This window comes from Neopsephotus bourkii, unplaced genomic scaffold (genome assembly GCF_033783945.1).
Source record: "Neopsephotus bourkii isolate Nb327-2 ecotype Australia unplaced genomic scaffold, CSIRO-AGI_Nbou_v1 NB_1287, whole genome shotgun sequence".
NCBI lineage: Eukaryota > Metazoa > Chordata > Aves > Psittaciformes > Psittacidae > Neopsephotus > Neopsephotus bourkii.
This window is the reverse complement of record NW_026901771.1, coordinates 4,117,285-4,133,145: the sequence shown is the minus strand read 5'-3', so window position 1 is coordinate 4,133,145 and position 15,861 is coordinate 4,117,285. Positions and strand designations below refer to the sequence as shown.

Here is a 15,861-nt window from a genome sequence, read left to right as displayed (position 1 = left end):
TGCGGTGCTGCCGGGGCCACGGCAGAGCGGGGGGGGGGGGAGCTATCGACCGTGTGTGCTCGGGCACCAGGAGGGCTGCGTTGGCTCAACCCAGCCGCACTCTGCCCCCCGGGGCTGCGGTGTTTGCCGAGCAAGCACTGGGGCCTCCTGTTTGTGCAGAAGCTGTCCCAGAGAGCCATGCCGGCCCCTCAGTGCACCGCGGCTGGGGCACCACAAACCCCGGCATGCGCTCGCACCCCTCCTGCCCCACCGGTGTATCACACTAGCCATCATCCCCTGGCCTTTAAGAAAAGGTTGTAACATCAGCCGGGTCTAAACTTAGCCACAAGCCCCTCAGCAGCACCGGGAATAGCCGTGGTATATAAGAGTTGGGTTACGTTCAAGCTGTGTGACCCCTCTTGCCCCCCCACCCTGCTACCGGCATGGCTCCCCCACTCCGCTCTCTCCTCCTCATCCTCAAAGCCCTGCTGAGCCGAGCAGCCAGAGGGATAGGTCTGCTTCCACCATCCCTTGCCAGCCCGTCTGCACCCCCCTTCCTCCGGGACCCTCTCCCCATTCTGGCCGTGCTCTGAGCCTTGTGCTTAATGCACGTTTATCCCATTGCACTTGAGCTGCACAAGCCCCGCACCAAGCCACCGGCATGGCTCAAGTGAGAGACCCCAGCACGGGGAAGGGGGGCTGCAAGGTGGGCAGCAGCGGCAGCCATTCAGGCAGCGCTTCCCTCTCGGAGGCAGGCAGCCAGCGAAGGCGGGCCGAGGCGGCGGGCGGGCAGGATTTCCGCCGTCACGTCCCGCGGGCAGCAGCACTGCCGCAGTGCCTCATTAAGATGGTGTTCACGCTGCGGCGTGTGGCCTGCCGGGGAAGCAGAGCCATTCACATCACGCATGGCTAAACTCACCTCAGGAACACAAAGATGACCTGGGGTCCCCCCAGCTTGGGGGCGAGAGAGCGCTCAGCCAGCGGCTGCTGCCTCCCAGTGACGGGGGAGCTGCTGCTTCCTCGGGGAGCCTCCAGCATCTCTGCATCCCCTTTGCCCCCACCGCCATGCTGGGGTGCAGGCTGCAGCCGGAGGACTGGGGGTGTCTCTCTTTGTTACCAGGTGAAAGCGGTGCATGCCATGCCTCGGGGTACTAGCAGTGGTGAGTCCCGAGGAGGCAGCCCCTCACGGGCCATCACCGGGGAGCCCTTCCCGCCTCCCCAGACAGGGGCCCAGCCGCCCTTCCCCTCCCTGGGGATGCAGGGACAGGACCCAGCTTTCTCCGGCACCATGGTACCTATCACCATCACCACCACGGGTAGCAGTGTAGCCCCCACCCCACGGGGACCATTGTGGACCCCATACGAGCCGGCGTGAGGCCTTTGTTACTGACGGGGGGGGAATGTGGACCGATGAGCATGGGGGGATTGGGGAGGGGGGGAACCGAAGCAGCCGCACCCGCAGCGCGGGCGCACGTAGCCCAGCCCGGCCCCTGCGTTCCCATTCGGCGCCGGCCCGACGGGGCGGGCCCCAGCCCTTCCCGTGCGCGGGTATAAAGGGCGGAGGAGCGGTGCTGCGCCACCTTCTCACTGCGCGCTGGGGCGGCTTGGAGGCAGCAGGTAATGGGTTGGGGTGTGTGGTGGGCAGCGGCGGGGGTGTGTTCGATGGGGGAACAGCGGTGGGGGGGTGGGGAATGCTTAGGGAGGGGAGGAGGGAGGCGGCGTTGGGACCCCAACAGCATCACCCCCCCGGGGGCCGGGTCGTGGCGGGGGCGGACGGAGCGGAGCGGCTGCAGCAGCCCCCCCCCGCCCCGGGCGGAGCGGGACCGCGTGGCGGCGGGCACAAAGGCGGCGCGGAGCGGAGCGCTCCAAGATGGATGCGGGCGGGGGGGTTGGGGGGGATACATAGGCCGTGAGAGGGGGGAGGGGAAGAGAACGGGGAGGGGGGGGCGGGTTCCGAGCGCGTGCACACACGCACATCACAGCCTACCCGTTAACGGGGAGGCATTAACGGTGCTGCGGCGCTGCTCCCGGGGGCGGTGACCGGTTCCCTCCCGCCCCATCTGCGCCCCGTGCTCCTCACCGCCGGTTTGTGCCCGTAGGAACATCCCGAAGAGGCGAAGATGGTGAAAGTCGGAGTCAACGGGTGAGTACCGGGACCGGACTGCGGCACCGGGAGGCGCCCGGCGGTGTGGGGGGGGGCAAGGTCGACTCAAGGGCGTGGGAAGGGATTTGGGGTGGGGATAGCTGGTACCCCACTTGGCCCCCAGCACTGCATGGAGGGGATGGGGTGCAGCGGCTGCTGAGTCACTTCCATGCGGGTTGGGGGTGACTCACCCCGGAAGCGCAGCCGCTGCACGCCGGCCCCCCCCTCCTCCCCTCCGGGGGTCCCTGCACCCCACCGGAGGGCTTGAGCCTCCTGCAGAAAGGTCGTCCGATGGATCGTGTGTCGGGGGTGGCCCCGGGAGTGTGCCTTATCCCCCTGCGCTGAGGAGTAACCGGATCCCCGGGGCCCTCAGTAAATTTAGCGCTTGACCTTTTTGATGCGGGGGTTGCTCTTAATCTTTAACTGAGGTGCATCGGCCTTTGGACAGAGCTGCCTGACTCCCCGCTGACCTGCAGGGCAGGGAAGAGCGGATCATGCTGCGGGAAGGCAGTGGGTCATGCCCAGCCCGGCAGGTTCCCTGGTGCTCTCTCTCATCCGTGTCTATCTCTCCCCAGATTTGGCCGCATCGGCCGCCTGGTCACCCGGGCTGCCGTTCTCTCTGGGAAAGTCCAAGTGGTGGCCATTAACGATCCCTTCATTGATCTCAACTACATGGTGAGTTGCTTCGCAGTGCCCCCTCTGGGCCTTTCTGAGTAGGGCTGCTCTGGCTCTGTTCTAGTAGCTTCCTGGGAAAACCGGGTGTGAGGTAGAGGACACAGAGCCGGGAGGTTCAGCACAGCGCTGTGGTTAGACAAGGTCACTGTGGAGGTGGGAAGCTGAGATGGCAGCCAGGGTGCCTGACTTCTCTCTCTCTCCTTGCTAGGTTTACATGTTCAAATATGACTCTACTCATGGTCACTTCCGGGGCACTGTCAAGGCTGAGAATGGGAAGCTTGTGATTAATGGGAATGCCATCACCATCTTCCAGGAGTAAGTATCTTTATCTCTCTCCCCCCCCTGGAGAGCAAAAGCAGGTATTGTGCAGAGCAGCTCTTACGGTTTTGTCTCTCCTCAGGCGTGACCCCAGCAACATCAAGTGGGCAGATGCTGGTGCTGAATATGTTGTGGAGTCTACTGGTGTCTTCACCACTATGGAGAAGGCTGGGGTAAGTACATCACAGTAGCACACAGAAGAAGAGATGCTGCTGTTTCTGCCTGTGGGATGCATCACTTCATAGAGTTGCTCGAAATGGGGCTGGGAGGGAGGAGAGGTTGTCTGCTAGAAGTTGGAGGTAGTCTGAGTTAGCTAATTTTCTCTTTGTTCTTTCTTCCAGGCTCACCTGAAGGGTGGTGCTAAGCGTGTTATCATCTCTGCCCCCTCTGCTGATGCTCCCATGTTTGTGATGGGTGTCAACCATGAAAAGTATGACAAATCTCTGAAAATTGTCAGGTAAGGGGAAAGGCAGACACTCTTTGGCCTGGGGTCTTACCTTGCCTCTGTAGATGTGTTGTCTCTAGCTGATGTGCTTTCTTTTTCCTCTCCAACCCAGTAATGCCTCTTGCACTACTAACTGCCTGGCGCCCTTGGCCAAGGTCATCCATGACAACTTTGGCATCGTGGAGGGTCTTATGGTAGGTCTGAAGCTCGCTGCTGAGAAAAGTGCCTTATCCACAGGTCCCCTCACATGAGAGGGAAAGCATCTATACTCCCTGTGTCCCTTGGATGCTTTTTCCAGAGACTGTTGCCTGTGTTCTTACTCTGTGCTTTCTTCCCAGACCACTGTCCATGCCATCACAGCCACACAGAAGACAGTGGATGGGCCCTCTGGGAAGCTGTGGAGGGATGGCAGAGGTGCTGCCCAGAACATTATCCCAGCATCTACTGGGGCTGCTAAGGCTGTGGGAAAGGTCATCCCTGAGCTCAACGGGTGAGTGTTGTCCCTTTGGTGTCAGGAGGAGGCAGGCAGTGCCTGGCCAGCTCTGAACCATTCCTAGCAGCATGGTGTGTTGACTTGTATCTCTCACAGGAAACTTACCGGAATGGCTTTCCGTGTGCCAACCCCCAATGTCTCTGTTGTGGACCTGACCTGCCGTCTGGAAAAACCAGTAAGTGATGTGCACAAGGCTCTGAAAACTTGAGCTGCCCCTGCTTCTTTTAAACTCTGCCCTCTCTGCATCCATCTTGTCCCTAAGATGCGATCTTTGTGACAACAGCACCTGGCATGGTGCTTCCATGTGTTGTCTCCTTCCCACCCCTGATGGACATCTTTTGTGAGTTGGGATCTGACCATCTTAAATTTGTCTCTTTCCAGGCTAAGTATGATGACATCAAGAGGGTAGTGAAGGCTGCTGCTGACGGGCCCCTGAAGGGCATCCTGGCATACACAGAGGACCAGGTAAGTAACTCTTCATGTCTTGTCCTGTGGTTACTGGTGGTTACATCATTTTTCTGATGGCACCAGCCTTGCTGGGATCCTGGTTTGGTAACTTCTGCTTCTGGCTGTGGGTAACAATTAATACGTGTTACAACTTCCCTCTGTTCCAGGTTGTCTCCTGTGACTTCAATGGTGACAGCCATTCCTCCACCTTTGATGCGGGTGCTGGCATTGCACTGAACGACCATTTCGTCAAGCTGGTTTCCTGGTAGGCAAAGCCTGGGGGTGGTGTGGGGAAACTGGGGGATAGGGGCTGACACAGACAAGTCATAGGCTTACATTCTGTTCATCACTGCTGGATGGTGATGGATGCACAAGACCTCTGCTGAGGAGGGTGGCTCCAGTGTGTAACACTCTGGAGTGAGATTGCTTGTTGCCCAAAAATATACTGCTCTCACCTCCTGGAGCATGGAAGGGGTGCCTACTGTTAACTTCCCTGGAAGTGGATGGGAAACTGCCTGGTTCGGTTGTGTAGGATGGAGTGGAGGAAGAAGGCATTCAAGAAATGTGTGAGTCCTGACAGCACTTCTGTTTGTCCCCAGGTATGATAACGAGTATGGATACAGCAACCGTGTTGTGGACTTGATGGTCCACATGGCATCCAAGGAGTGAGCCGAACACACAGCCCCCCTGCTGCCTAGGGAAGCAGGATTCTCCTGCGTTGGAGCCCCTGCCCTTCTTCACCACCGCTTAGCTCTGCATCCTGCAGTGAGAGGCCAGTTCTGTTCCCTTGTCTCCCCCACTCCTCCAACTTCTCCCAGAGCCTGGGGGAGGTGGAGAGGCTGATAGAAACTGATCTGTTTGTGTACCACCTTACATCAATAAAAGTGATCACCATCTGAAATGCCTTGTCTGTCTGGGGGAAATGGGAGAAAGTGGGACTGGGGGGTGTTCAATGAGTAAATTTTACATGCTTGCTTTAAGAGGAGCTCTCCCAGCCTGGCTGCATGGATGCTTCTAGGCAATGGAGACAAGCAAGTGCCTTAAGCTTTGCTTTGGACAGCTTAGATCATGCATAGGCATAGCACAACCTGGGCTACCTGACTTGAAAAGAGCAGCCAAGCGCCCATCAGCCCCGAGTGCTGGGCTGCAGAGAGCAGAGCTGTGGTATGCAGACTGGTGGAGCTACCTCTGTGAGAGCAAGACTTCTGCCCCTCAGCCAAAACAAGGTGTGGTGCAGGGCTGTGCTCACCAGGCTGCTGTGTGATAGACTGAAAGGCAGCTCTGCTGCTCCATCCACCACCTAGCTCTGGATTTGCCTGTCTGAGGTATGTGTGCAGAATGAAGTGATGAGCAGATAACTTTTTCTTGCATTTGGTTTGGCAAAGCAGCACAAGAAGCAGGAATTACTTCTTTTCCTTCCCTCTCCTGTTGCAGAAATCCTAGGATTGTTCTTTTGCTTTTACCTCTTCAAATGAATCCAGCTTGTCCTAGAGGAAATGGCTGCCTAGGGACGTGTCAGCAGCCAGCGTTACCATGGTGGTAGCTGGTCTTAATTCTGGCTTAATTCTATGTGTAAGGAGGGGCAGTTGCAGTTAAGCTCCTGAGCAGCAAATCTCTGCAAGGTGAGTGGCAGCCCTTTGACAGGGACTGTGTAACCTTCCCCAGGAAGCATGAATTGCTGCTGGGCAGAGAGGCTGAGTGTTCTGTGGGCGCTAGGGTAGATAAGTGATGTGCTGCATAAAATCATGTGGTGCTCCATTTTTAGCAGCTCAGTTTACTGTCTCGGCTGTGATCGTGTTGTCCTCTCCCTGGCAGGCAGGGTTGGAGCTGTTGTCTGGACCCCGACTACTTTAGACCCTGACCTGGAGCGAAGACTTAAGCTGGAGGACTTAAACTATCAGGATGAGGCTATGTTGGACATAGTTTCCCAGAGCAGCTTATCTCCATCGGCTGGGCTGCATAAAAATTACATGTTTACTGGATGACAGGGCAATGACTCAAAGCTGCTTTGCAAAGAGGAAAAGGTTGAATAGCCTGCCTCTCTATAGGAGCTGGGGCTCTGAGCAGCTTGCTAGCCCTAGATCAGCAGTAATACCTAGCTGGCCCTGCAGGCGCTTTAGGTAACTCTGGAGTTAAACTGGGAGCTGCCTGATACTGGGGCTAACTGGAGGCAGCCCTCCCAGTGGAGTTCAGTTTCTGCTGGGGAGAGGTGTAACTTGCAGCCCTCTTAAGCTTACAAATGAGCCTTGGGTTGGTCCCATCCTGTCCTCGATTGCTGCGCTTGGGTGCTTTGAATGGATGTGCTGTGTGCTGCTGCCTGCATACTTGTGTGCATGCCAAGGAGTGCCTTGCTTGGTAATCTGGAGGTGCAGAGAGGCTACTGAACACCTTGTTGGGGGGCTGCCTGTTTTCCCATGGATAACAAAGATATTTTGAACTGGGTTTAAAGTAGGAGCATTTCAATGAGCCACGTTTTACCTCGAAAAAGCCTTATGTTTGTTTCCTAAGCAAGATAAGGCTGCCTAGAACTTCACTTAAAGCCAAGAGCTCGTTATTTAACAACAACCCTATCCAACTTGAGGTCAAATTGCTGTGGCAATGAGAAAATTCATACAACCTGGGGGGGAGGCGGATGAAGAATACGTGCTCTCAAACCAACAATTGCTGGGAAGGTCTCAGATAAAGGTTCAATTTGCTTTTAAAATACTATTTCAGCTTATTAATACTATTAAATAATTAATAATAATAATTAATAATATTAAATTAATATTAAAATACTATTTCAGTCTTGCTTGAAATTCTTGGAAGAGTGACAGGGTACCTATGTGAGGCGAGCCAGGAATCCCGGTTGCTCTTGTATTGAAACAGTGAGGGCAGTCGTGGCAAACAAGTCAGGCAGCCTTTGGACTGCCTGGAGGGCTTGGTTTCCTCTCTCATGTAAGCTCCTAAAAAAGCAGAGCTCTTCCTTTAACTCCTCATTCTACATCCAGACACCGTGCCTGCAGATGGCACCACAGCAAGGCCTCTCTGGACAGATGGAAAAGCTAGCTCAGTGACCAGACTGTCCAAGAATGTGCAGTCCTGTCCTCAAAACCTTTTCTTTGTTAGCTTGAAAAGCTGAGATCTCTGAGTGCAGATGGCACTGGGTAAAGATGGGAGACCTGGTGTGGCAGCTAATTCTCTCGCTGGAGGAGTTTTCTCCTAAGTAGGGAGAAACTCTGGGCTTGTTCTAAAAGCATTTCTAAGGCAAACTGGTAGGAATGCTTGAGGGAAGGCTGGCACTCAGGCAGACGTAAAGAGGCTCTCGTTCAGCAAAGGAACTAAAAGCAATTGTGCCACCCTGCTCGGACAAACCGGCTTCAGGAGCAGCTGCGCCAAGCCAGAGTCCATCCTGGTTTATGAACACCTTGCAAGGGGAAGGTACAGAAACAGATCCTGGCCAAAAGCCCTTCTTCCATAGGCCAGGCATCAGGGATCGCTGTGCTGGTGCTTGGCCCCTGGAAGAGGAGAGGGATGTGCCTGGGGGAGGGTTCAAGCCTTTGCAGGGCTGTGCTGACACAAAGCTCTCTGGCCGACCCAAGGGACAATGTCTCCGATGGGCAGCCAGCCATTTCTAGGGGTGGTAAGCTGCACCTTTTGTTTTCTGTTTATTATAAGGCAGAGGAAATTCAAATGATGCTGCAGCAATTAGTGGTGTTACCGGCACATTCCCTTTTATAGTACTTTTGAATGTTTAGACACATTAAAGTCCATTGGCATTTTTATGCACTACCATACCACTGCTCCCCCAAGAAACAGCTAATTGTCCTCAGACCATCTTCTCAAGATGCCAGCATGAAACTTCAGCATTAAGATGCCATGTAGTGAAAACCACATCAAAATGTAACAAAATGGGACAGCAAAAGAAGTCTCAGACATTTAAAACTTAATCTGTCCACTTCTGAATTAAGAGTCTTTGAGCAAAGCAGTTGACCTGTGCAAGGAAGGGGAAATACAGGTCTCTGGTAGGACAGACTGTGACACAAGGAATATATTGCACAGTTGCATAAGAAAAACACCTTGATAACGTTCCAAGCTCCTTTGTATCAGATGCCATTCGCAAAATGCAGGTTCATGACTTAAACTCAGGGTACTCAAACACCCCTGTGGGCATTGGCAGGACTCAATAGCACGTCAGAAACAAGCCACCTACCTTTGGGCAAATGATGTGCTACTTACTCTTCTGAGCTGAATGTAATTCCTTACTACAGGACAGGTAACTTTATATTATCTTACTATAGAAACATCATCTTCTTGAGGGAATTATCCTCAATTAAATGTTCCTAGAAGGAACAGTAGTACTGGGTTATTCTGCATCAGATTTGAAAAGGCAGCTGTCAAAAAGCTGTAGTCAAATGAATATAGAAGAAAACCTCATAAATACTAGCAAATTACACTTTAAGAGCCAAAAAAAGGCAGACTTTTCAGGAAACTGGGACAAATAGAAAAGGTAGCATGAAAACCTTTTTCAAATGTATCTTGGAATGCATGGAGGAGACAAGAAAGCTGCCAAAAAGCTGCATGGGAGTGATTAGGGAAGATAAGGCCATGGTAGAAGAGTAAAACTGATTTTCTGCCATTACAGGAGCTTTTGGGTTATTTCCAGCAAGAGATTTTCCTCAGCAGCAATGAGACTGAAGCATCAGGACTGGAGAACATGAAGGGCAGCAAACCCTCAGTACCAGGTGCCAGATCCAGATGCGGTCTCCAGCACGAAATGGATGAATAGGTAAGTGTGTGCTATAAGTAATTCACCTCTTGCATCATCACCCCACACACACACATGAGGAAGAGCAACAGGATTTAGGATGAAATAGACTGGCAAAGCCTTTCAAAGGACCTGAACTGCCCCAGAACAGGGAAAACCACCCTCTCCAGACTGAAAACAAGTGGCAAGGCTGATGGTGACTGAGAAGATGCAGTCTTAAGACAGTGTCTGAAGACATCTGCCCCAGGGTTGTTTCCATTCAACACCTTCAGAACAATTTAGAGCACAGGCTGCCAAGACTTGTTGTTTGTGCAAAACGATGCAGGCCATTCAACATTGAACCAGCCTGTGGAAAGGTGCAGAAGGATCTTGTGGCTGGGGTATTAAAATGGGTGAAATTCTAGGTTGCTAAATGAAAAGTAATACACGTAATGGGGGAGACAACTGACACTGGAAAGGTGCCCAGCTCTCCCCCGAACAAACGAGCAACCTTTTCTGGCCTTGCTCTAAGTGTTTGGACAGAAAAAAGCCATAGGTAGTTTGTAATCTGCAGGTTTTTAGTTACTGAGATACTGGTTTAGGTGCTGGACCCCAAGCAGATACTGAAATCTCACTGAATGCACATAGCCTCCAGCTTCCCCACCTCCTCAGACCCCTATAATACGCCTTTCTCAGCCTGACTAAACTGGCATCATCACAAAGTAACTTCATGCACTGGGCAAAAATGCTTCCTTGCCTTTCATGTTTTTAAGGAGCAAAATAACTAACATTTTCCCTCTCAAAGCATGGTGAGGAGTTTTTGCTTCACCTACTCTGATTTGTGATGCAAAGCGGGGCAAAGCACACACAAATGCTTGAAGATGCCATCAGCTTCAGCATCTGGCTGAGAAGTCACATGAGGGTGCTTTTGAGCCCTCCTGTTGTACAGGGCATGGTTAGTCACTAGTATTTTTTGCTCTCAGAGGTATCTATGCACAGCTTAAACATTGGCTATATATATATATGTTCTCACTTTATATAAAAATATATTTTAATGCTTCTTGGCATTTTGGACTGAGATATTTACTCCTTTTGAGCCTGTATCATTTCCACGCATCAAAAACAGTATCAGTTTTGTCTGTCCATTCCTTCTCCCTCCACAAATCTGTGCAGATTTTCCCCATTCCTTCATGATTTCCACCTCCTCCTTCCCCCCTCCACTGGTTTCTCATTGGTTTTCATACGTGGCCCGGCAGACCCATCACTGACGTCACCTGCCCACCCATCCACTCAGCCTTTTTATAACTGCTTTCCCCAATGCATTTAAAAACCACCACCAGCAAACCGGGGATTGCAGCAGCCAAAGCTTCCTCACCACCACTGGGGACTAACCCACACTGTCTGCAGGGGCACAACAACAGCTCTCTGCTTTTTCCCCAGCATCACTTACCCCAAGCAGCCTCAGACTTTGCCAGGAGCCTTTTCACCCCTATAGCACCGCCTGCATTAGCATCCTCTAGGTCACCTGTGCCTGGAAATGGGGAAGGGTTTATTCCGAGAAGATCCTGTCAAGGATCCTCCTTAATTGCTAATGGCCTGCAAAGTGCTTCATCATTCCCCTCTGACCGCATTCTTTCCAAATACAGAGCAGACACAGCTGGTGAGCACTTCCCCTTTTTTATGCCCCATTTTGGTATGTTTTCCAGTTTCACCTAAGTCAATAGGTTTATATTACTGCTGGGATTGATTTTTTTCTTAACTATAACCAGAACAACTCATTAGTGTCCTTAGACATGCAGCTATGGTGAGGCTTTTTCCTTGAGGTGATACGAGTAGCTGAAGACCTTGTTCTGAACAACTTTAATACTTCCCTTTACTTCACTGTAAGAAATGGCTAAATAACACCATGCAATACTCTCTTATGGCATTTTATCCTGGGTGACATCTTCATTTGTTTCTCACTTGATCCCTTGTCTTTTAGGCAAGCATCAATCCTAACCCAGTCTTCATCTGTCATCATCATTGCCTTACTTGGGCACGCCATCATTTCTAAGTTGATAAGCAACTCCACAGCACAGCGTATTCTCCAGTATCCCCAGCCAAAGACTTCCATTGCCTTTTCACACAAAGCAGAGAGGCACTTAGAAAATGAATCACCGCCTTTTGTTTAGGAATTCAGGTGTATATGGAAGACACTTCAGTGCCTTGACACAACTGTATGTCAGAGCATATTTATGGGGCTCTGATTTCTAGCACAGACTGCAACCCAATTCACAACTGTTCTTGCCCATTCCACCTTTACCCAACAAGTCAGACTGGTGAGCTGGCACTTCTGTGATGTGGCTGTGAACATTAAAAATACCCATTACCCACATTTGCTCCTACCCTGAGAACTTCCATTTCCACCTTCTCCACATGCAGTCTGCTGTTGAAGGTGAAAACGCTGCCTCTTCCCATCTACTGTGGTACTGGTCCAGCATGATGGTGATGCCTTTTGGTGGCTGCTTGAACTCCTTTTCTACAGCGTTACCATAGAACCTTCCCAGGTCTTACAGCTGTTCTCCAAGCTGGAAATCTGTAACCCCCGCTGCCAGAGGACCTACAGCATCCTCTCCTTGTTCCCATCTTAAGAGAAAGTGTCCCAAGCATTCAGAAAATTCACACCTAAAACACCTCTTATGATCTCATAGGATTTTCCCTTGTGACTGGGCTTCCTTAAAGCTGTCTGTAGCACGCTCAGTTCTCCATGCTGTCTTACTGCTGCTCCCAGTGTTACTTACCATGCATAGAGGCTTGCCAAAAGTTTTCTGAGGCCTGTCCATGCATCATCCGGGTGCACCTCCAAGGACACAACACTCCACTGTGTTCTGTGCTAATTCTGACCTCTCAAAAGGAGAGCTTCTTGCCTGTAACCAGAGTATGTGACATCTTTCATCATGTGCAAGTTCTGGGACACTCTGTGCCACAGGTATCAGAGACAGCACAAACCATAAAGAATATGGCCTTCTTGAGAACAAATGAAGCTTTGTAGCAGAGGTACAAGGCTTAGGAAAGCCAATCTCGCAGCTCAAAGCTAGAAATAGGAACAACATTCTATGCAGCTCTGATCTCTCCTACCTCTTGGTTAAGAAACAGGATAAACAGAATAATAAACGGTTTACCAGGGAAGCAAAAGTTGCTCCAGCAGAGGCTGTCAGCATCACATTTAGGTCCACCTAAGGAATCCTGGAACAGGGAAAAGCTAACTCACACAAAACTGAGTCATGTGGGACAGCATCTTCAGTGGAAAGGTGCTGGGTGGAAAATACAGGACCTTAACTGAGTGGATGGACGAGTCAGACTCTTACAGTTCTGAGATATGATCTAACATAGATGGGATCCAAGACTGAGTGAAGGCACTCAGCACACTTGCTCAATACAGGGAATAAGATCTAGGCTACTTAGTAGTCAGTCTGACTGAACCCTCTCTATAGCCACTGAGAACGTTCCACATCCACATGATGAGGTATAAGCAGGGTGATGCTTCCCATCCCCTCTGTGGGAAGATCTGATAGTCTTCATCTACAAACTCGGTGGGGCTGGTATCAAAGCTATTCTACCATAGATGGCCTCTGAGAATGAGAGTTAACCTTTCAGATGACTCCTAGGGAACTTGAGTAGCGAAGGGACAGGGAAGGACTCTGCATCCACAGCATCAGAAACGCATTCAGCAGGGAGCCAGGGCTCACTTCTGCAAAATGCCTGGCACAGTCTGACATCCATTGCCAAGAGGCTGATCTCAGCACAGGGCATGGAGCACATTGGCCATGGCAGCAAACTACATCTCTCACCCCCAACTCAAAGGTTGATTGTCTCCCTCAGCACCTTGTGGAGGCAGGATGCTCACAAGTGGGTCTGTCCCAGCCCAAGGACAGCTCTTGCCTCAAGGGAGGGGATTTTGTGCTGCTCCCACTGCTGATACAGAGGTTGTGCTCGTCCTCACCTACACACAATGGTCCAAGTGCTGTGGAGGGAGAAGCCAGAACAATCACTAGCATGGCTCCAGACTGCTTAAGTCTCCATCAACATGGACTTCTATAGGGTGGGGAGGGTGAATCACCCTGCCTAAATATTCAGTGGGAAGACCTCACTGCCAGTCCAGAGAGAAGGAATTCTATAAGGATGGTCTTGGACAAACAACCATGGAGGTCAATGGCAGCAGCCACAGTTCAAAGACGGGTGCTGACAGAGGGATGGCCTGGATGCATCCTGCCATTTAACCCCATTCAGTAAGACATCAATGCGTGGACTGTACTTGAGCAGTAAACATTAACGTACGTACACTGAGTGAGACAGGACTTAGTCCCCTGGGTGCCAGGGTCTGTGCTGGTGCACTAAGGACCATATCAGACTCAGCTGCAACATGCTCATGGGTGAGCACGGTCAGCTGGAAAGAGTAACTGTCCCACTCCTCCAAAGTTCGTTTCATCCATTTATCATCTTGATCTAGAATAGGAAAAGGCCCACTCCATCCACACCCAAGCTGCCCCTGCAACCACATCCTTCAGAAAGCCTAGGCCATCTAACATTTCTGAATGGGCTAGAGCCTAAGGGGAAATAAGATACAGTTATTGCCTGTGAGATGAATACAGACCAGGAAGTGTTCAGAAAGATCAAGCAGCCATGACCTAGGTCTCTGTTAGGCTTTCTTCTGATATCACTTCCTGAGCAGAGATTGTCAAGCATCATCCTGGAAAAGGGATGAGGTTAGGGATGTGAGAAGCAACACAGTGCTGAGCAGCTCTTAGGCACCATGGTTCCCAGCAGGGCTCCTGGTAAAGTAGGCTAGATACTCCGTCAGGAATAAAGAGGAGCCCACAGGGAACAGATGGAAGGTTCACATCTTCTCATATCCTGCATCAAAGATACGGGGTCACCACTGATGGACAGGTTGATGGAGGAGAGATGATCTGCCTCATACTGGGGGCCTTGGGCCGTGCTCCTCATGCTGAGAAATTGCTGAGGCAAAGGATCAGCACTGCATGCCCTGCAGTGAGATGTCAGGGGCTGTCACCGTGGTTGGGGGTCTGAGCCTATTGTTGATAATACAGAGAACACATGCGTGGGGTAGGTCTCGGCTTCACTGCAAATGAAGCTCTGATGAGCAGTGCAGGGCTGGGGTCCGCATGGGTCTTGGTACACAGGCATCTGGCAGCACCTGTCTGTGCTTCACACTTGAAATCTCTCAGGGAACATGCTCTATAGTCCTGTGGGTTTCTTAAGTACTGAGAGGCCAAGGTACACGTCATGGGTTATGCACAGGGGAAGGCAGGCTTAGCCAGCCACTCACAGACATCTCCACAGCAGAGAAAGAACAGAAGATGCTGCAAAGACACGTGCTGGAAAGGGGATTTACATGAACCAGAAGATCCTTCAGGCAGGGCAGAACATGATCTCTGATCTACTGTGCAGGAGCCATCACCACTCAAAAGAAAAGGCCAGCTTACAGTATTTCCTCTGGCTTTAGCTCCTTTAGGAAGAACAAGGGAAGAAGCAGAAACAGTTGGTAAGGGGGCATGGAGGGGAGGTGAGGAGATGAAGACCCTGTCTCAGGGCGGGCAGAGGCCCTCACCTCCCGCTGTCTCTCACAGCCAGGGCAGGGGGTACCCTTCTGCTGATACCCTGCTGCTCCCCTGAGAGGTGAAGATGGCACTTGTGAGTGGGAGCCCAGCCACAGCAGGGCTTCGCTCAGGAGCTGCACCCTGCCCTGGGGGTTTCCTCATGTCTCCTGCCCCACCGCGATGCCCACTGTAACCAGCCAGCTTAGCCCACGCTCAACACCAGCACATGCCTTAACATGTCTTGCAGGCACAGGCAGAGAACCTCACCCTGCCCAAACACCAACCCTCTGCACTGCAGTGTGAGGATGCGCCTGTGCTTACAGCTCAAGTGCACGTCAGTGCTCGCTTCCCAAGCCAAACCTACAGAGATAAAACTGTTGCATCCCTCAGCCCTCATTTTACCTTTCTTATCTAATCTTACGTCATCTACTTTCTCTTCTCTTCAGGACCTTGAGAGAAGCTTTTTTCTCTCTGGAGCATTGCCTGCCTTGGCTGTATAACCCGGGTCAGCAAACAGCCCTGCAGAACACTGCCTGTCGGCAGGCTGCTCACCCGCTCCTGCCAGACCCCAGCCTCCCATCATCAGAGGAGAATGTGCAAGGCCCAGCCAGGCAAACGCCAGCACAGAAGGTAGGACAGGGGAACCCCCACTGTGGTTACACAGAAGTTGGATGTGGGGTTGAGGGCAAGCAAGAAGATGCTCTGGGATTGATACCTTGGTGTGGCAGAGGAGCCCAAGCGCTGGGAGAGGAAGGTCCACAAGCTGTGAGACACATTTGGCTTCATTTTCAACCCCACAGCCTCAGCATCAGTGATGATACCGGTTAAGAATAAGGCACCCAATGCAGCACCAGTGCTACACATAGCCCATCAAGAGCCAGTGGCTCCCAGAACAGGGATCTTGCCCCATCTAGCACACCCAAAGGCCAGGAACGTCCCATGGGAGTCCCCCACTGCCGTGGATGTGGGGGTCCGGTGGAGGACAACCCCAACCTCAAGCCATGCAGCACAAGGAAAGCCCAAACCCAGCCAAGC

General features: G+C 51.9%; 1 protein-coding gene across 1 annotated transcript; it reads left to right on the top strand.

The window, feature by feature from the left end:
- Positions 1–1,994: 1,994 nt before the first annotated feature.
- On the top strand, positions 1,995–5,401 carry GAPDH (glyceraldehyde-3-phosphate dehydrogenase). Its single transcript, XM_061365614.1, has 11 exons — positions 1,995–2,122; positions 2,698–2,797; positions 3,006–3,112; positions 3,198–3,288; positions 3,457–3,572; positions 3,673–3,754; positions 3,899–4,050; positions 4,150–4,228; positions 4,435–4,518; positions 4,668–4,765; positions 5,100–5,401. The coding sequence occupies exons 1-11, from the start codon at positions 2,100–2,102 to the stop codon at positions 5,167–5,169; spliced, it is 1,002 nt and encodes a 333-aa protein (XP_061221598.1). The 5' UTR covers positions 1,995–2,099; the 3' UTR covers positions 5,170–5,401.
- Positions 5,402–15,861: the final 10,460 nt, after the last annotated feature.

Excerpts from the sequence above, each read along its gene's own strand:
- GAPDH (XM_061365614.1), top strand. The coding sequence starts at position 2,100 with ATGGTGAAAGTCGGAGTCAACGG. Across the intron at positions 3,113-3,197 it reads GCCATCACCATCTTCCAGGA|GCGTGACCCCAGCAACATCA; the intron begins GTAAGTATCTTT and ends GTCTCTCCTCAG. Across the intron at positions 4,229-4,434 it reads CCTGCCGTCTGGAAAAACCA|GCTAAGTATGATGACATCAA; the intron begins GTAAGTGATGTG and ends GTCTCTTTCCAG.